At 43.5% G+C, this 20347-nt stretch overlaps 1 protein-coding gene across 1 annotated transcript in view; it reads right to left on the bottom strand.

Moving 5' to 3' along the window:
* The window catches only part of ITIH2 (inter-alpha-trypsin inhibitor heavy chain 2), a 52477-nt gene extending 40421 nt beyond the window's left edge, over positions 1-12056 (bottom strand). The window contains exons 1-5 of the mRNA XM_032151702.2: positions 11854-12056; positions 10188-10262; positions 8126-8158; positions 6170-6339; positions 2019-2123 (exon numbers count right to left, since the gene is read on the bottom strand). Coding sequence (XP_032007593.1) covers positions 2019-2123; positions 6170-6339; positions 8126-8158; positions 10188-10262; positions 11854-11937 — 467 coding nt within the window. The 5' untranslated portion in view covers positions 11938-12056. The remainder of the gene's footprint in view (positions 1-2018; positions 2124-6169; positions 6340-8125; positions 8159-10187; positions 10263-11853) is intronic.
* Positions 12057-20347: the final 8291 nt, after the last annotated feature.

Raw genomic sequence — 20347 nt, 5'->3', positions numbered from 1 at the left:
ATGCGGTGGCACAATGTTGACTCACTGCAACCTCCGACTCCCTGGTTCAAGCAATTCCCCTGCCTCAGCCTCCTGAGTAGCCGGGACTACAGGCACACGCCACCACGCCCAGCTAATTTATGTATTTTTAGTAGAGACGGGGTTTCACCATGTTGGCCGGGATGGTCTCAATCTCCTGACCTCATGATCTGCCTGCCTCGACCTCCCAAAGTGCTGGGATTACAGGCGTGAGCCACTGCACCTGGCCGGCAAAATGATTCTTAAAGATAAAAGAACTGATTCACCTGCAGCAAGGCTAGAGGACTTTCCTCTGCTTGGAGCCTCTTCTCTCCTTTCTCTACCTGGCTGAATTTTACTATAGTTCGTGCTCTGTATCCTCTGGGGTTTGGTTCCAGGATTCCCCAAGAATACCCCAAAATCCAGCGATGCCCAAGTCACTGTTACAAAATAGTATGGTGCAGTGGACCCTCCGTATCCACAGGTCTCCATCCACAGTTGATTGAATCTGAGAATGTGAAACCCATGGATGCGAAGGCCAACTGTAATCTACTTGGGCTCAGCTTACACATCAGTCCTCTGTGGGGATTTCCTGGACCCCCAGACAGGATGACACACTCGGCACTCGGAACTCCCACAGTGTTTTTTGTGTACCCTCTCTGTCTTTCCGTATTAGCCCTTGCCCACTACAGAGATTGTCGTCACAGGTTCCTTGTCTGCCTCCTGCATGAGACTGACGGTGTCTGCTTTTGTGTTGCTGCTGCCTCTGACAGAACCGGGGACAGAGCTTGTATTTGATGCATTTTTGTTGAATGAACAAATGCATGAATGAAAGGAAAAGAACTTCAACTACAGGTGAGTTTGGGGATATAGGAGAGGAGGAGAGGAGGAGAGGAGGAAAGAAACACGGCGGCATTTGGCCTAATAGCGTGGGCCAGGCACAGTGGCTCACGCCTGTAATCCCAGCACTTTGGGAGGCCGAGGCGGCGGATCATGAGGTCAGGAGACTGAGACCATCCTGGCTAACACGGTGAAACCCCGTCTCTACTAAAAAATGGTGGGGCCTATACCACTACGAGGCTGAGGCAGGAGAAGGCCGAACCGGAGGCGTTCATGACCGAGATCCCCACAAAAAAAAAAGTGAGTGTGCAGTGCAAGGAGTGAGAAGGTGAAAATCCCTTTGAAGATTTTTTCCCTTTGAAGAGAAGCTACTTTTTGAGGGTGGCTTGGCATTCTTAGGTCTTACTTAGATTATAAGGGGAAAAAATAAACAAAACTTAAGTGAAGTAACTGATACTTAAAAAGACCCTATCGCAGCCCAGCATGGTGGCTTCAGCCTGTAATCCCAGCACTTTGGGAGGCCGACGTGGGAGGATCGCTTGAGGCCAGCCTAGACAACAAAGCAAGGCCTTATCTCTACAAAAACTAAAAAAATTAGTCAGGCATGGTGGTGCACCCCAAGTCCCAGCTACTTGGGAGGCTGAGGCATTCCCGCTTGGGGCCAGGAGTTTGAGGTTGTAGTGAGCCGTGATCACACCACTGCATTCCAGCCTGGGCAAAAAAGTAAGACCTCATCTCGAAAAACAACAACAACAACAACAACAATAAAAAAAAAAACCCTTATCCCTACAAGTAGGCAGAATAAATCATTAAGGCAAATGTCAAACTTTTCCTTCTGCATATATGTTAAGTTTCGTAACAAGATCACAAGATCACCAATATTTCTGTAGTTTCTCTCTTCGCTCTTTAGAAAAAGCAGTGTTTATTTACAGAACATCCATCTACCTGCGAGACAGTGATGTAAGCACAACCAGCGTGCGATCACCCAAAACCCATTGGTTGAAGAAGGACCTTTAGGCAAATAGAAACTGCAGTGCCTAATTCTACCATCTGGCTCCGAGAGGTTGCCATTGGCTCAGGTGCTGTGCCTTTCCAGAGGCTGGTTTGCTGCTGTGGGAAGGAAATAGGAGAGGAAAACACCACTGAGAGGCATGGGCAAGCCTTGCTCACTCAGGCCTTACCTCACCAAGCCAGCCGTCTTGCCTTTTGCTCTGGCCTGTGCGTAGAGAGCTCGGCCCACAGTTTTCTCCTTAATAGAACTCCTAAATGTCGTGCCGTCCACAGTCCTAGAAAAATGGCAGAAGGCAACCAGTTGGTCAGAATAGTAATCGTTTTTTTTTTTTTTTCTTGAGATGGAGTCTTGCTCTGTCACCCAGTCTGGAGTGCAATGGTGCGATCTCAGCTCACTGCAACGTCCACCTCCAGGTTTCAAGCGATTCTCCTGCTTCAGCCTCCTGAGTAGCTGGGATTACAGGCTCCTGCCACCATACCAGGCTAACTTTTTGTATTTTTAGTAGAGACGGGGTTTCACCATGTTGGCTGGTCTCAAACTCCTGACCTCATGATCGGCCTGCCTTGGCCTCCCAAAGTGCTGGGATTACAGGCATGAGCCACCGCGCCTGTCCCAGAACAGTAATCTTAGCAAAACAAACAAGAGCAAGCAAACAACCCAACAAGGCTGATTTAATGAATGAGGGCAATGATCATTTTGTGTCTATAAGAAATAAGAAGGGAGGCATTTGAATAGTTTATAGACAGGACTTCCTTTATTGATTGGATAGTGTGGCTTGAGAGGGATTTGGTAGGCTCCCATCCTAAAACTTCCCTCATGTACTGTTGTTTGTTTTTAGATTTTTCCTCATTTTTGAATTTCATCCTTTAGATTAAGGATGGTTCTCTTTGGGTATCCCCTTCGAATGACAAATGTGATTGGGAGAGGTGACTGATAAATTCCAAATTATCTCGTTACCTTTGGTTCATCAGGTCATTCTGTGAGCTAAGGATTTGGCATAGCTATGGGGTATGCAATGGACTGAATGTTTATGTTCCCCGTAAATGTGTATGTTGAACCTTACTTCCTAGGACAATGACATTACAAGGTGGAGCCTTGGAGAGGTAATTATGTCACGAGGGCTCTCTCCTCATGAATAGCATTTAGTGCTGTCATAAAAAACAGACTTCGAAATGCTCTCTCATCTCTTTCCATCTTGACTGAACCAGGAAATGGGCCGTCACCAGACATGAAATCTTTGGGCACCTTGATCTTGGACTTCCCAGCCTTCAGAACTATGAATTTTAAATTTCTGTTGTTTATAAGCTACCCACTTTATGGTACTTAGTCATAGCAGCCTGAGCTGATGAAGACAGAATATTATGCTCTTCTGCAAGGGTGGAAAAGAATAAAGAAAAATAGGGAAGGTGCTGGTGGGTCCCCTACCAAGGTGGTATTTATCTGGAAACCATCTCCCTTGGGGACCTCTGTCTTCTATTTGCATCTCATCTCTATCCACCTTACTTTTAGCTGGCTAGCACCTAACCCTTACCAAGTAATGGTTGGTCAGAGTGGTAGAATCCAGAAATTTGGAAGTAAAGGGGAACTTCCAGTTCTCAAATGGGCAGTGTCTTTCCCAAGGAGCAATTTAGAAATGTGTGAAGTTTGGGTTGTTGAGATGACTTGGAAGTGCTGCTGGCATTTGTGGGAGGACACTAAGAATGTTAGTCATCCTGCAATGTGAGGGACAGCTCCACTGAGAATTTTCCTGCCCCAAATGCCAACAGCACGAGTGTTGAGGCACACTTCTGGGTTTGCCCCTTTAGATGAGAGACATCAGACCCCAGGAGACAGATGACTCTTGCCAAGGTCACACTGCTGGACAAGGCCATCATGCTTCTATCAAATCATACCTAAGTCTCAAAGGCCAAGGAGTCTTTAGGACAAAGAAAATCATCTCCCATAGAATATTCAGGATCTTGATAAAAAGGTAGAAGGGATATTTTGGCTAGTACACAGGTCTACACAGCTCATTTTAAGTTGTGATAATTAAGCAGGTATCTTCTCTGGTCTTATAAATTCAGCCCAGAGCAGAGGGAGATAAAAGTAAATGCATGTTTCATGATTCTGTCCTTTGTACTTCAAATCTTCTATGTAATGAGATAGTAAAGAAAGAACAGAATGAAGGATGGAATAGTATGCAGCCATAATAAGGAATGAGATCATGTCCTTTGCAGGGACATGGATCAAGCTGGAAGCCATCATCCTCAGCAAACTAACACAGGAACAGAAAATCAAACACTGTATGTTCTCACTCATAAGTGGGAGTTGAACAATGAGAACACATGGACACAGGGAGGGGAACATTACACACCGTGGCCTGTCGGGAGGTAGGGGGCAAGGGGAGGGAGAGCGTTAGGACAAATAGCTAATGCATGCTGGGCTTAAAATCTAGATGACGGGATGATAGGTGCAGCAAACCACCATGGCACATGTGTACCTATGTAACAAACCTACACATTCTGCACTTGTATCCTGGAACTTAAAGTTAAAAAAAAAAAAAAAAGAAAGAAAAAGAAAAAAAAAGAAGGAAAACAGAAATAAGAGATCTTTAGACTAAGTTCTGATTATGTGGTTTAAAAATAGGCATTTATTAAAATAATTTTCAATGTCATTCCTAGACATGGGGTCATATAATACCACTACAGAAAAGCCTTTCCTTTTCCCTTTGCTTTTTAGAAAAGGCAGACAAAAAAAGTGATACATTTTAAAGCTAATTCAAAGGATACCAATTAAAGTGACATAATGCCTTTTTCTGCCTCCTTGGTTAGAGTTCACATGACTGCCACTTTCAGCAGCCAAAGCACATGGTAGTTGAACCCTTTACTATTTATCCACAGTGATCACTGATTACCTTGATGTATGAAAGACAAAAGTGGATGAGAAGTAACTCAACCTAATGTCTTCATAAAAAAAAAAGTAGCCAGACTTTATGCACGGTACTTTGCTGTGTTCTTGGCAACTTAAGAGGGACATTGACCACCTGGAACATACTCTGGGGTGGCCACCTTGATATTTGGACATAGAAATCATTCCAATCACTTAGAGGAACAGAGAATATTTAACTTTGATACACGAAGGCTCCAAGTGGATGAGATAACTGGCATTAACCGTTTGGAAAGTATTGGAGTAGTTTAACCTTCTTTTATTATGAAAAATTTCGAACACACAGAAAATAGAGGGAATAATATGAGATGTCCATGAGACCATCACTGAGCTACACCATTAGGAATACTCAGCCAATCTTAATTAGTCTATACTCTCATGCTTTCCACCTCAGTTGTTAAGAAGCCAAGTTCAAGGCCAGGCATGGTGGCTCACGCCTGTAATCCCAACACTTTGGGAGGCCGAGGTGGGCAGATCACGAGGTCAAGAGATCGAGACCATCCTGGCTAACACGGTGAAACCCCATCTCTACTAAAAATATGAAAATTAGCCAGGCATGGTGGCGGGTGCCTGTAGTTCCAGCTACTCAGGAGGCTGAGGCAGGAGAATGGCATGAACCCGGGAGGCGGAGCTTGCAGTGAGCTGAGATCATGCCACTGCACTCTGGCCTGGGTGACAGAGTGAGACTCCATCTCAAAAAAAAAAAAAAAAAGAAGCCAAGCTCAGATGGCACATCATTTCATCTATGAACACTTCAATATGTATTTTGTAGAGAGCTTTTTAAAAATTCTATGTGATTATCACTAGAGTCATTGGGTAGAAAGTGGAAAATATTTAAATGAAGTATAAGAAAAGACTCTTGACAGAGCTGTCAACCATTGAGTTGATTGCCTTGGGAAAAGTGAGTTTATCATTAAGGAAATCATCACACACTTGTCAGTGGTATTATAGAGGAGGTCAAGCACTGGATAAGTAATTGGATTTAATCTGTGGTTCTCAACTTGTTTTTTTTTTTTTTTTCCCCCCGTAGAGAAACATATGGCAGATGGCATTGACCTGCTGTGCACATGCTCTTATGTGGTTTCCCATAAGCCAGCGCAACCCAGTATATTTTTCTCCTCCCAAGAAAGTACATTGAAATGCAAGTAAGTATGAGGTTGTTACCATAGAGATAGCCTTAAGTTTGCTTTAGCTTATTAGAAACAAAAAGCAAATAATTCACAAATTCTAATGCTTTGAAGAGGAGCAAATTATTGGGACCAACCTCACAATGACCCTTGACATCCAGCTGGTCCTCTGGGACAGTTGACCACTAAGGTCCATTCTAACTATGAGAGGTTTTGATTCTGTGAGTACAGCACCTACAATTTCTGGCTCTACACGGAAGTTACTCACATGGAGAAGTTGGAAATGAAGGCTCCTTTGGGGATCTGAACATCAAACACGACATTCTGAGGCTGCGGGGAATTGTTCACCACTTTGCTCTGGATCATGGTGGTGGCCATCCGAGAAGTAATAGTAGACTGGACTTTATAACTATAAAGAGTTACTTGATCAGCCTCTTCCTGAAATTGGCAAGAAAGCATAACTGTACTAATAGAAAAATCATGCAGAACTTCATCAAAGGTAGTGCATTTGATGTTAACAACACTACATTTTACTTGTTTTACTAGCAGAGCAATTCCAGGGCCTTGGTAAGGACAGAACTCACGTATTGTTAAGCATTCTTCTAACTTCTTGGAACCCCCAATGATTAGAAGTCTGCCTTCATTTCAAGATACTTTGAGCTAAAAGGCATTTTTCAGCCCTATGAGTCTATAAATAATGATTTTTCAAAAATTAGAATACGAGTAGAAAACGGTTGTGGGAAGCCAGATTGGATTGAGGAAGTCCAGGAAATAACTCCAAATGCAAGACCATCAGCTGGGGAAAGGATACTGGATTGCAAGGTTGAAAGAGGACCCTGGTTGTATCTTTAGTAAGGGTCAGACAGGGGTGCTGTGGGGTGGAAACACACATGTGGTCTCCATCAACTCCCCTTACAGATCTCTACCTTCTTTAATCTCCTCGATTACAATTTCATCTGCAGTCCTTTTCTCCTCCCCCAAGTCAAAACGAGCTAGGAGAACAGTGACGGGTGTAAGCAAGGAGGACTGATCTTGGACAGGGCGTTCTGATGCAAGTATTGGTCCAACACTCTGGACCTCCTTACCCGATCACTACTGATTTAAAGCAGCTCCTGTGTAAAGAATCTCATATGTTAGTGTGCTCAAAGGCAAGGTCCTAGAAACCCACACTTTTCAGGAGGTGACTGAGAGCTGCAAGCTCCTTCAGGTCTATGACAACTATGGGACCCATTAGATTTTGCTTTTTTCTCCAAAAGAATTTACTTATCTCAATACCAGGTATCATTCCCCAAACTTTGTAGTCCAACATTAAACCTTTCGACTAATTAACTATGCAACTCACCTGAAGCTAAAATAAAATCCAGGCTAATCTATGTGTCCTTCCTCCCCCTGAAGTGTGCACTGCTGGCAGTTTCTGCCAATTCAGGGCAGGGAGCACAACATAAACCACTTGTCCTCAGGCTGTTTTCTTGCCACAGGATGTTCTACTCTGAACATCTCAGGGAACTGGGTCGTTTTGTGTTTAAAAGTTCCTTCCCACGGGCACTCTTTTATTTTCCAAAGCTGTCAGGTGTCGTACTTTAAATCAAAATGGTGCCGGAAGTGATGGCTCATGCCTGTAATCCCAGCACTTTGGGAGGCTGAGGGAGGTGGATCACCCGAGGTCAGGAGTTCGAGACCAGCCTGGCCAACACGGCGAAACCCCGTCTCTACTAAAAACACAAAAATTAGCTGGGCGAGGAGGCATACGCCTGTAATCCCAGCTACTCGGAAGGCTGAGGCAGAGAATCTCTTGAACCCAGGGAGCAGAGGTTGCAGTGAGCTGAGATCACGCCATTGCACTCCAGCCTGGGCAACAAAAGCAAAACTCTGTCTCAAAAAATAAAAATAAAAATAAAAACGTAAAAATAAATACGTAAATCAAAAAGGTTGAGTAGGAATAAATACATAACTTTATACAGTGGGAAGGACCCTATGCTATATGGCAAAACTCAAGAAAATCAAGAGAGGGGCCCCTTTAGCTCTTGGTGGCCTCCCTCCTGTCTGTAAAGACTGCACTCTTCAATGCTGAATTTTAGAAACAATTGCAAACAGTTGGGCAAGGCAGTATTTCGAAAGCCAGGTAAATACTTGGTGACGAAGACAAAAGAGACACCCAGATTGATTTCCTGGTAATTATTAACAGGAAAATCATTCAATCTGTAAAAACATCCAGTCAACTTACCATCATTTCTTCCGATTCTCCTGGAAGGCTTCTCTGTGAAAGGAAGTTAGACAATCATTCTTCAACTGTATGTTACTTATTACCTTGAGGGCCAAAACAGTTTTCTCAGTCAAAAAAGAAATGTTATTTTTCTTCAATACTGAGCTGTTATTCATTCACTGGAGTTGAGACATAAATATTGAACATTCTTGAAAACTGTTTTCCCACTGATGAGTTTCTCAACAAGTTTCTTAACCAGTTTTGGTGGCGTGCATGTCATTCTTGGATATAATGCTAGAACAAGTAATTTTTAAATAAAAACATTCAACCAAATGCATCCTGGGTGGCGTATATCCCCTCGATGCTATTTGCTCTATTTTTTACTCAGTTGAATGGAGACTTTGATCCTCCATTGGCCATGAGGTTGTGGGCATGCTGTTGCCACTGTTTGCAGTGCCCCTGCTGTGTTCCTCAACCCCCATATGGAGAACTCCTACTCACCCTTCAGATCTCAGCTCCAGCAGAATTCCTCCAGTGAAAATCTCTCACGCCCCAAGACTAGGTTGGTTTTCTTTACTAAGTGTTTTCGCAGCAGCATGTTCCTTCCTGCAGAGTGCTCACCTTGTTTCATAATGATTCATTCTATTTGAGGGATTATTTGACTAAAGTCTGTCTCTTCCTTTAAACTAAGCTACAAAAAAGCAGGGATTTTCATGTATTTCCTCCACGGTGTAACCCCAGAGCCAAACACAGTGACTGGCACCTAGAAAATTCTATGCTTTTAACCACCATGCTAGGAGATTATCCATACACCTGACTGTCCTGAGGAAAGGAACAAAGGCGATCCCTTGCCTTTGAAAGTGAGTGGCTTAAGGGTGGTGGGCGAACATGTAATGTTTGGTAAGTTGTTAATAATAGATCCAAGAAGTCGGGTGTTGGGTATAAGCTCAGCTTGCCTGATTCAGGGTGAACTGAGGTTCTGTGCTGTGTGACATGGTAAGGCCAGTGGTTGACCTCTTCTTGTAGACTTCTTGAATGCAATGCTCAATGACAAATTTTTCTCTCTTGTGGCTAAATAAATCATGACATGAAGTCTTGCTTATTGGATTTTAATATTATTGGTCTACAAAAAAACCCCTGAATTTTCAGAAAGTAAAAAATTCACACCCATATAAAATAAGATATTGATCAGCTTAGGGTTGCTGCTTCCATAAATACCTCTTTTCTCAGCATGTGGGCTCCATGGGGAAGAAGCCAAGCCCTTCCTGGTGTTCCGGAAAACTCACCCCCTTAATTAGAGGGTTTTGTCTATACTGCCGCTGGTGGCCCCCAGGATTGCAACTTCCAACGTGGCTAGTTCTCCTTCTCAGGTGCCCTCAGAGTGACCAGAGGAAGGAGATTGTGAGGCTGCAAGGGGGAGTGTCTGTCATCGCTAAAATAACAAAAGTCTTCCTAACAGGAAATCCTTCCCGTAAGACAGGAAATAATTTGGGAATCTTAAGTTTTGAAGAAAACACATAGCGATGTATTCTTTTTTTTTTTTTTAATGGAGTGGGGACAGGGTCTCCCTGTGTTGCTCAGGCTGGTGCAATCATAGCTCACTTGTAGCCTTGAACTCTTGGGCTCAAGCGATCCTCCATCTCAGCTTCTCAAATAGCTGGGACTACAGGTGCATGCCAGCTAATATATATATTAGCTGGGTGGTGGAGATAGGGCCTCACTATGTTACCCAGGCTGATCTGGAACTCCTGGCCTCAAGTGATCCTCCCTCCTTGGCCTCTGAAAGTGCTATGATTATAAGTGGGAGCCACTGTGCCGAGTCATGTATTCTTTAAGGGACTAAATTGAGCATTATGGTGTGAAGGCTGCTGAGCAGATGTGTGAATTTCTCTTTTTATTTCACCTGGGTGATCTCTTCCACCAAGGTATGAGATCTCTTCCACCTGGGTGATCTCTTCCACCATCTTCTGTGCTAAAAAACAAACTCTTAAAGAAAATCTAGCAGAAGGCATCTTAACACTTATCTTCTACCAGAATCTCTTTCACTTTTTTTTTCCCCTTTTGGAAGTAAAGCTTACTGTACCTGATATCTCCGTTTCTCTGCCACCAATTGAAATTTGCCTGGGGCTAGTTCCACGAGATCTTCATAGTCTACAAACTTAACAGAAAATTAGGATTTTAACTTTTTTTTTAAATTATACTTTAAGTTCTGGGGTACATGTGCACAACGTGCAGGTTTGTTACATAGGTATACATGTGCCATGTTGGTTTGCTGCACCCATTAACTCATCATTTATATTAGGCATTTCTCCTAATGCTATCCCTCCCCCAGACCCCCACCCCACAACAGGCCCCAGTGTGTGATGTTCCCCTCCCTGTGTCCATGTGTTCTCATTGTTCAATTCCCACCTACGAGTGAGAACATGCAGTGTTTGGTTTTCTCTTCTTGTGTTACTTTGCTGAGAATGATGGTTTCCAAAAGATCTAGAGCCAAAGAGATAGCTGTTGGTATTCGTTATTTTATATTCTTTCCTCTACCTCTGGGCAATCACAATTTTGTATAAAATGATTTCTTTAGTATATTTCTATTGCTTGCTGGTTACGTCTCAGAGGTGTCCAAATGGAAGGTAACAACACCTTCGCATTTGTTGGACATAGGAATTCATTTTTGAGTTTGCCAGCAGGTGGTAAGACAGGGATCAAAACAACCCAGTGATTAGGTGGGTGTCTGGGGAAGTATCTGGGTAGACCCTGGAGGCATTTGCAGTGTCTGACTGGACAGACATGAACCATACATCTCCCCAAGTTAAAAATGTAGGTATTTTCTAAAAGGAAATGCCAGTTAGAAATGACTGAAAAAGCACAAACGCATTTGGATGTCTTGGCTTCAATTTGAGATTTCCAACACACTCTGGTGGCTTTTAAGTGTGGGAAAATATGATAGTTTCAAAGCAGACAGAGTGATATTTTCCCTGTGTAAATACGCCGTCATATTCTCTGGCATTTTTGTAGGTAATCCACTCTGCAAGTATTATAAGCCTTTGCATTTGCTGGGATGTTCCCATAACATGCTTTGCTTTTCTGGCATAAAAATAGCTCTTGTATGACTTTCAGAAACAGACTTTCAGTCCAAGACTTTCCTTACATTGGAGAAGGCTAAGGGACAAAAGTGGGGACCTATACTCCATGGGAATTATTCTTGTACTTGTCCACCCTGCTTGCTGTCTTCCGCTTTAATAGGAATACTTAAAGTGCTCTTATTACAAATATCATTGTTCAGTTAGGTATGAAAAACAGTGTGCTTTGATAATGACTTTTCTTATACTCTTAGTAAAAAGAGTGATAATATTTCTTCCTCATCATAACAGCTAATAATTATTAAGCACTTACTAGTGCAGGCACTCTGCTAGAGAGTTTACACTGTGTCATTTAATTCTCAAAGCAAACCATTGGGTTAGGTCTATTCTTACCCCCATTTTTTTAGATGAGGAGTGAGCAGCTCTGCTCCATAAATGCTACACTCTGATGCCTGCCCATTGAGCTTGACTTAATTCTCATGCAAAACCTGTTAATGCTTTAAAAGGTAAATATACATTCCAGTAATTATAACAGTAAACACTTGCACTCAGATGAATTTTGTCTTAAGTTTCCATTACACACAGACTAAGGCCATTGAATAGCAATTGCAATAGACAATTTACTGAGCTCATGAACAGGCCAACAGCAAGGAGTGATCTGGAAGTACTTACTTCAGAGAGTCCATTTATGGGGATTTCGAAGCCTGATACTTCAGAAAGAAAGAAGCAGATGAAAAAGCACGTGAGTCTTTTCATTTTGCTGGACAGTTTTGCCAAGCTCCCCAAAGCAGATGGTCTGGGGAGGATATCACTTTTTCCTACTGAACCAAGTTCAAAGGAACAGCAGAGGAGTACAGTTCGCTTTAAGAAAGAAGAAAAAAGAAGAAAAAAACTCTCTAACTTTGTTCAAAATTGGGACAAATATTTGTTCTGGAGCTCAAACTTGAGCTGTGTGGGTGGATCGAACACCCAGAGGTTATTCAAACAGCAAAGTCAGAAGCAGTTGCTCGCTGTGAGGACAAGTCAGGGGCAGATGGATGTGCTTGAATGTGCTTATGTGCTTTTATTTTATTTTTTATTTTTTGGCTTTTGCTGATTTCTATTGATTTTAAAATCAGAGAGACCTAAAGATAATTGTCATCCTTTCTAAAGGACCAAGTGTGGAATTATTCCAAGAAACAAAATCCTTTGATCTAAATTAAAGCAGGAAAAATTTAGAAAAAGTGGGAGAAGACACAGAATGGTTTTTCTGAGCAAAGAATCCACTGTGCATGTTTTCCCCTATCTCTTTGGTGACTGTCTACCTGTTACCTATAAAGAGCAAGGCAAGTGGCTGTGCAGGATACTAGGGCAGATCTTCAGTGAGGATGCTTCGTGAATGTCTTTGATTAAGGTAACAGTGTCTGTTCTGCTGCCCCTATCAGCCGGGCTCAGGTCAGTGGCAAATCAATACTCCCCAGTCTCAGAATTGGAGTGCAGTGGTGAGATCAAAGCTCATTGCAGCCTCAACTTCCCCTGGCTCAAGCAATCTGCCCACCTCAGCCTCCAGAGTAGCCGGACTACAGGTGTGCACTACACTGCCTGGCTATTTTTTGTAGAGATGGGATTTCATCATGTTGCTCACCCTGGTCTTGAACACCTGGGCTCAAGCTATCTGCTCTCCTCGGCCTCCAAACGTGCTGGGATTCCAGGTGTGAGTCCCCATGCCTGGCCTCCATCCCGGTCAGATTCTATTTTTCTTGCAACAAACAGGAAATGTAACTTTTTGGATGCAACACTGAAATAGGAAGCTCCAGCTGTGGGCAGAATTACAACACAAGGGAGGTTGTCTCATCCTCAGGACCAAGCACCCCAGGCCAACTTCTGGGATCCTGGAGCTCCTTGCTACATTCAAAGCCCAATTCACAGGGCATGCAACAGAGAGTTGTCTGCGTTTTCCTCCCTAGCTTCCCCTCAGTCTTCGAAATTGCACAGCCGTGTGTCTGCTGGGGAAACATAACTTCTGAAATAACGGAAAGGAGAAAACATTCTCCCCTCCCTTGCCTAGATTGGACTAGGTGAGTGCCTACCTTGGTCAGTGAGTGCCTCAGTGGACCCCTCATGGAAAAATCCTGCCACAGCTTTGCATTCTCGACTGAGATACTGTTTCTGGGCAATTAACACCCAATGGCAGCTGGACACGGTGGCTCACGCTTGTAATCCCAGCACTTTGGGAGGCCGAGGTGGGTGGATGACCGGAGGTCAGGAGTTTGAGACCAGCCTGGCCAACATAGTGCAACCCTGTCTCTACTAAAAATATAAACATTAGCCGGGTGTGGTGGCATGCACCTGTAATCCCAGCTACTTGGGAGGCTGAGGCACAATAATTGCTTGAACTGGGGTGGCGGAGGTTGCAGTGAGCTGAGATCACGCCACTGCACTCCAGCCTGGGCAACAGGGCAAGACTTGGTCTTAAAAGAAAAAAATAAATAAAAAAAGACCCAATGGCATGTTTTCCCCAAAACAACAGTGACTTTCAGCATCATGCCTCCTTCCATTGATCATTTCCTTTCTGATTATTTTAATCTGATATTCAGAATTATCTCAGAATAAACCAAACCAAAAGCAGGCTGGACCTTTTTTCCATGCTGATACCCTGTCTTCAGATCCCAAAGTCCTTTTTTTTTTTTTTTTTGAGAGGGAGCCTCACTCTGTGGCTCAGACTCAAGTGCAATGGCATGATCTTGGCTTACTGCAACCTCCACCTCCCAGGTTCAAGTGATTCCTCTGCCTGAACCTCCCAAGTAGCTGGAATTACAGGCGTGCACCACCTCAACTAACTTTGTATTTTTTTTTTTTTTTAAGTAAAGATGGGGTTTCACCATATTGGTCAGGCTGGTCTCAAACTCCTGACCTCAAGTAATCCACCTGCCTCAGCCTCCCAAAGTGTTGGGATTACAGGCGTGAGCCACTGTGCTCAGCCTGATCCCGAAGTCTTGAAAACAAAACAAAACAACATTTGCTCTCTCTCTCTATGTTCAGAAGCACGACAGCATAGGCTGTGTATTCAGGCTACTGGGTCTTGAACCTGAGACCCTTTCCCCTGCACTCCCCACCCCACTGCCAGCCCCTCCCATCATGCCTGGGCAGCTGTGACGTGGTGAATTGAACATACCCACTGTTACTTAAATGCCTCTGATTTCTAGGATGGAAATCACTACCATAAATGCCACAAGAATATTCACTTTCACGTATGTGAAAATCAGTAGGAAATCTACAAGAAAAAAAATCACAATATTTCATAATGTTTGAACAAAGAGATAACATTTAGTACTCATTGGGAACTCTGGGAAATATCAACAAACTTGAGATTCACCACTGAGTGTAAGTCATTGTGGCTTAGCTGACAGTATAATAATAGCTGCCTCACATTTATAGCATTCAGCTCCAGCCCTATCATTGTGAAAGAGCATGTTTGTAAAAGTCCAAAGTCAAAGCTGGATGAATTCACCGGAAAAATAGCTATATTTGACCCTGACCTGCTTGTTCGGTGGGTCAGGTTGCACGTAACATGGAGCAGGTCTGTTTTGTACACATAGTTGTGCTGTGATGCCTTCCTCTGATTGTAAAGACATTTTGTTACAGCTTCTTTAAGGATTGTCTGTTTGAATTTCCAAAGATGACATTTGATTACTCTGCTACATTTTTTGTCCTCTCTAATGCAGAGGTGTGTTTTTTTTGTTTCTGGTTTTTTTTTTTTTTTTGAGACGGAGTCTCTCTCTGTTGCCCAGGCTGGAGTGCAGTGGCACAATCTTGGCTCACTGCAAGCTCCGCCTCCCGGGTTCACGTCATTCTCCTGCCTCAGCTTCCCAAGCAGCTGGGACTACAGGTGCCCGCCAACACGCCTGGCTAATTTTTTGTATTTTTAGTTGAGACACGGTTCACCATGTTAGCCAGGATGGTTTCAATCTCCTGACCTCGGGATCTGCCCGTCTTGGCCTCCCAAAGTGCTGGGATTACAGGCGTGAGCCACCACGCCCAGCCTGTTTTTGTTTTTTAATGGAGACAGGGTCTCACTCTGTCACCCAGGCTGGAGTGCAGTGATGCAATCATGGCTCACTGCAGCCTCAACCTCCTGGGCTCAAGCAATCTTCCCATCTCAGCCTCCTGAGTAGCTGAAACTACAGGTGCACACCACCACACCCAGATAATTTTTGTGTGAGTGTATATTTTGTAGATGGGAGGTTTCACCATGTTGCCCAGGCTGGTCTTGAACTCCCGGACTCAAGCAATCCACCCATTTTGGCCTTCCAAAGTGTTGGGATTACATGTGAGCCACTGTGCCTGGCCAGGTGTGGGTTGATATCATTCGAGGCCAGAACATAAAGATGTTTCAAAAGAAAAATATTTGAAACTGAATAGCAGTATCACAAGCCAAAAATGGGAAGTTAGAGAACATGGAATGGATTCTCTCATTGGTTCTTAAGCCATGGAAACGTGGCTTTGCTGTTGAGCCATTTCAGTTCTTTCCTATTCTGTGTTGCTTACCTCTGAAGTTCAAATTCAAATCCATTGCCAGAGTAGAGAAATCGAGAGTAGAGTAGACGTGTGACCAGCCACGGTAGGTCAATTCCAGTGTAGCAGCTTTTGCTGTTCTTTCCAAGGTGTCTGGGTGTTTTCTGGCGAGGAAGGGGTCTCATCTGGAAGTGGTCTCACGATCACACTAAGATCTGGTGCTGGTATTTCAGGTACAGGCTGGGAAGCACCTTCATATGAGTAATTGTGGCTCCCTCCAAGGTGTAAACAGGGCGAAGAGTGTGTTTGGATATCTGAGCCACCAGGGATGTTAGAGGTTATCTAGCTAGATCCTCTAATTTAAAAGATGATGAAAGTGAGGCTCAGAGTGGTTAAGTCATGTGGCCAAGAGAGGGGAAAAGATGTAACAGAGTAATTGAATGTCATCTTTGGAAATTCAAATAGACAATCCTTGAAGAAGCTATAAGAAAATATCTTTACAATTGGAAGGAAGGTATCACAGCTCAAATACGTGTAGAAAACAGACTTTCTCCACGTTATGTATCCTGCCAGGCTGTGGCTAGAGAAGTGGGGTAGGGTCAAGATACAGGGCCCAGGTTGGTGGTGACGATGGGAAGTGGACTGAACAGTATGAGTCGGCAGCGTCATCATCAACCCCTTCCCTGGCCTGCCTCTCTGACTAACGAGCTGGGTTCATGACTTTTGGCAAATCTCTGTATGCCTCAACGTCCTCATTTGAAAAATGGGAATAACAAATAATACTCACCTATGAGTATGTATGAAGGACTTAGAGCAGTTCCTGGAACACATTAGGTGCTAACTAAGTGCTAGTTACTAGTTACTAGTAGTAGTGTTAAAACAGGTCAGCACAGTGGCTCACACCTGTAATCCCAACACTTTGGGAGGTCAAGTCGGGAGGATCACTTGAGGCCAGGAATTTAAGACCTGGGCAACATAGCAAGACCTTGTCTCTACATATTTTTTTTATTTTATTTTTTTAGATGGAGTCTTGCTCTGTCACCTAGGCTAGAGTGCAGTGGTGCCATGTCAGCTCACTGCAGCCTCTGCCTCGTGGGTTCAAGCAATTCTCCTTGCCTCAGCCTCCCGAGTACCTGAGATTACAGGTGTGTGCTGCCATGCCCAGATAATTTTTGTATTTTTAGTAGAGATGGGGTTTCACCATGTAGGCCAGGCTGGTCTCGAACTCCTGACCTCAGATGATCCACCCGCCCCGGCCTTCCAAAGTGCTAGGATTACAGGCTTTAGCCACCACGCCCGCCCTGAAGTCATTTAAATGAATTGTTTCTCAGACTAATTACACCGCAGGGCACAGAAAGAAGTTCTGAATTGAAAGTGCTTGTAAATGATGACTATTAGATTACTTCAATTTTCAAAAAGGAAAAAATTTAGATTTCTGTAAATATAGATTGGCGAGCTTGTAGTAGACTTGATTTTAAAAATGACATGCAGTGATTAAAAAGATGGTTTGAGAAAACTTTTGAAAAGGAAGCGATTTGACACGTGTGTATGGGAGGGGTTTGACGACTGAGGCTCACTAGCTATGGGATGGGGACAAAGTGGAAGCTCACTGGGCACTGAGAATAGGTGTGCAGTGGGAGTGTCCTCACACCAATGAGGACAGAGGAAGACAGTCCAGGAGGTGGGGGCAAAGGGGGCAGAGTCTGGAAATAAAGCTAGGCAGAGAAGATGCTGTTAAGACCCTCTTATTTTTTTTGTAGATACTGGGTCTCGTTATGTTGCCCAGGCTTGTCTCAAACTTCTGGACTTAACAGATCCTCCTGTGCAGGCTTCCCAAAGTGCTGGGATTACAGGCATGAGTCACTGCACACTGCCAAGACCTTCATAAGGGTCTCAGGAGGCAACAGGAACCACGTCTTCAGGCATAGCAGATGTCGGGCTTGAGTCCAAGCCAGAGACATGGGCCCAGTCCTCGTCAGATACTGAGAGGCAGACTAATTTGTCAGCAGACCCAGGAGCTGGTAACACACACATAACCCATAAACACTTCCCATATGTCATAGCCAGATTCTTCCCTTGGATTTTAGAGCTTGCAAATGGCAAGGGGCCATTTACTGCCTAAAGAATTGGTGATGACACAGTGCTTGGTTGAACATTAAGTTGAGCTAATTTTACTTCTCTTTGCTGTGCTGTTTCTAAACTGGCAGATCCAGATTCGATAAGCATAGATTGACTGTAATGTGTTTATCGTGGATGAGGTGGGAAATGAAAATGGAATGAATTTTTTTCTGGTTAATTATAGAACCAGTTGTTTGAACAAATCCAACCAGAAAAGCATTGATGACTACAATGATGTTAACTTGAAGAAATTAATTTAGTGGTAAGAAACAGGACCCTAGAATTCACTAAAGTGGTTCAAATGACATATGCTTGAAATAAACATGAACGATGAAAAAGAAGGTATGCTGAATATAAATTCTAGAAGCACTACAGTAAAGTCTCAGTGCATTCTCCAGTGTAGACCATATCTAAAACATCACATTCAATTCTGAGTGGAATATTATATAAAAGATTTTACTAAATTAAACCATTGAAGGTGGGTCAGGATAGAGATTTGAAACTGTTGCACAAGAATATGCTATTAATACACAGTTCAAGAAAAATGAGAAGGTGAGGTAAGTATGACAGTGATCCATGTGCGAGGCCAGAGGAGGTTCATTATGGGGTTATTTTTCTATGGAGACTTCATGCTGGAATCAAGGAATAAAGTCAGAGTATGGGAAAAGAAATCAGAAGTTTGGAGAACGTGTCAGTCTATGTGGCAGAAGAATGTGTGAGGTCCACACTGTGCAAACAGGGCTGGGGCAGAGGGAGTTCAAGTGAGTGAACCTAGGCCATTCTGGCTGTTCTGGAACTCACCCCATGAGTGCTGGGCACCTGCCAGCACATTCCTTTGAGATACAGTGAGCCAGGATTCATTGGGCCAGGACAAGCTTCTCCTGGTATTCAGTTGGGCCAAACTGCCCTGTGAAGCTGGGCTTAATCACTGTATTTCCAGAGGGTTATTGCTTCTAGAATGCTTCAATTATCGACTGCTGCACAACTTAGTGTTTCAAAGCAACAGTTTAATCTCTCTCCTGAGTCTGTGGGTTGACTAGGTTCAGATGGGTGGTTCTTCTGCTGCATGGTCTGTTGGCTGGGCCCATGGTCAGCAGAGGTTCGGCTAGGGAATAACATCCAACTCAGTTCATCCATGGCTGGCCATTGGTGCTGTTGACAGGGAGCACAGCTGGGGCTGCTGACCAGAGCACCTCGGTTCTCCTCTGCATGGCCTCCCCACATGACCTAGCCTTCTCCCCACATGGCTGAGGTTCAAGAAGGGGCATTCTCAGTGTGCAGAAATGACATTGTCTATCTTGCAAGGCCCATCATTGGAAATTACACTGTTGCAGTTCTGTTGGGCAAATCGAGTCTCAAGGACAGCCATGATTCAAGGAGAGGGGCAGGCAATAAACCTCACCTCTGATTAGAAGAATGGCCAGGAATTTGGGACCATCTTTAATTCACTACAAGGAAAATGGGGCATGGAAATGGCATAAGGAAATGGGGTTTTAGAGATTCTGAGTCAAAAATGAAAATGATGGCCTAACAAATATTATGTTATTAAAGATGATTAGAAATGACACATGTAAAGATCTTTATAATAACTGGAATAGAGCAAATTCCCATTAAATAGCTGCTATTATTATTATTATTATTATTACTGTTTCTGCTATTGAAGTATCTAAACAGAGGCTGTAAGACCAGATTTTCGGAAGGGAATGAAGGGATTCTTGCATTGGAGATAGAGGCTATTGAAAGATGAACTCTAGGGACTGAAGTTTCCATAATTCAACAGAAAGCTAGAAAAAGCCTTCCTCCCGCTACCCTCTTGTCTCAGAGCACCTCTCTCCTCTTGTTTAGCTTTCTTCTTGCTTTATTTGGAGAGTCCATTTGAGATGAACTTTGAAAAGAAGGCAGCATACAAATGCAGACCAACAAGAGAAGAATTTTGAGTCAGTGTGGTTCTAGGGTATTCTTTAAGTTATAGCAAACAGCAGAACAAAAAAAAATTGGCCCTTTAAAACATGTATGGCATTATTTTTTATATAGGACCGGATCTATATAAACAAACTTACTATAATTTGTTTCTTCTAGATAGAAACTAGGTTGTTGACTGGGCGCAGTGGCTCAAGCCTGTAATCCCAGCACTTTGGGAGGCCGAGGTGGGCAGATCATGAGGTCAGGAGATCGAGACCATCCTGGCTAACACGGTGAAAGCCCATCTCTACTAAAAATACAAACAAATTAGCCGGGTGTGGTGGCGGGCACCTGTAGTCCCAGCTACTCGGGAGGCTGAGGCAGGAGAATGGCGTGAGCCCGGGATGAGCTGAGATCATGCCATTGCACTCCAGCCTGGGCGACAGAGCAAGACTCCATCTCAAAAAAAAAAAAAAAAAATGAAACTAGGTTGTGAATTTATCTGCACAGTGGGTTCCTATTTCTTGAGTATTACTCTGTGTCTATATAGACAAGAAAAAAATATCATGCTTGAAATCACAACTGATTGAAGCTGCTTTTGTCTCTAAGGAAGTGGTATATCATCTCTCCAGAAAATCCAATTCTGTATATA

This window comes from Hylobates moloch, unplaced genomic scaffold (assembly GCF_009828535.3).
Source record: "Hylobates moloch isolate HMO894 unplaced genomic scaffold, HMol_V3 SCAFFOLD_2, whole genome shotgun sequence".
Lineage (NCBI taxonomy): Eukaryota > Metazoa > Chordata > Mammalia > Primates > Hylobatidae > Hylobates > Hylobates moloch.
The sequence above is the reverse complement of the archived record's forward strand: the minus strand, read 5'-3'. Positions and strand labels throughout refer to the sequence as shown.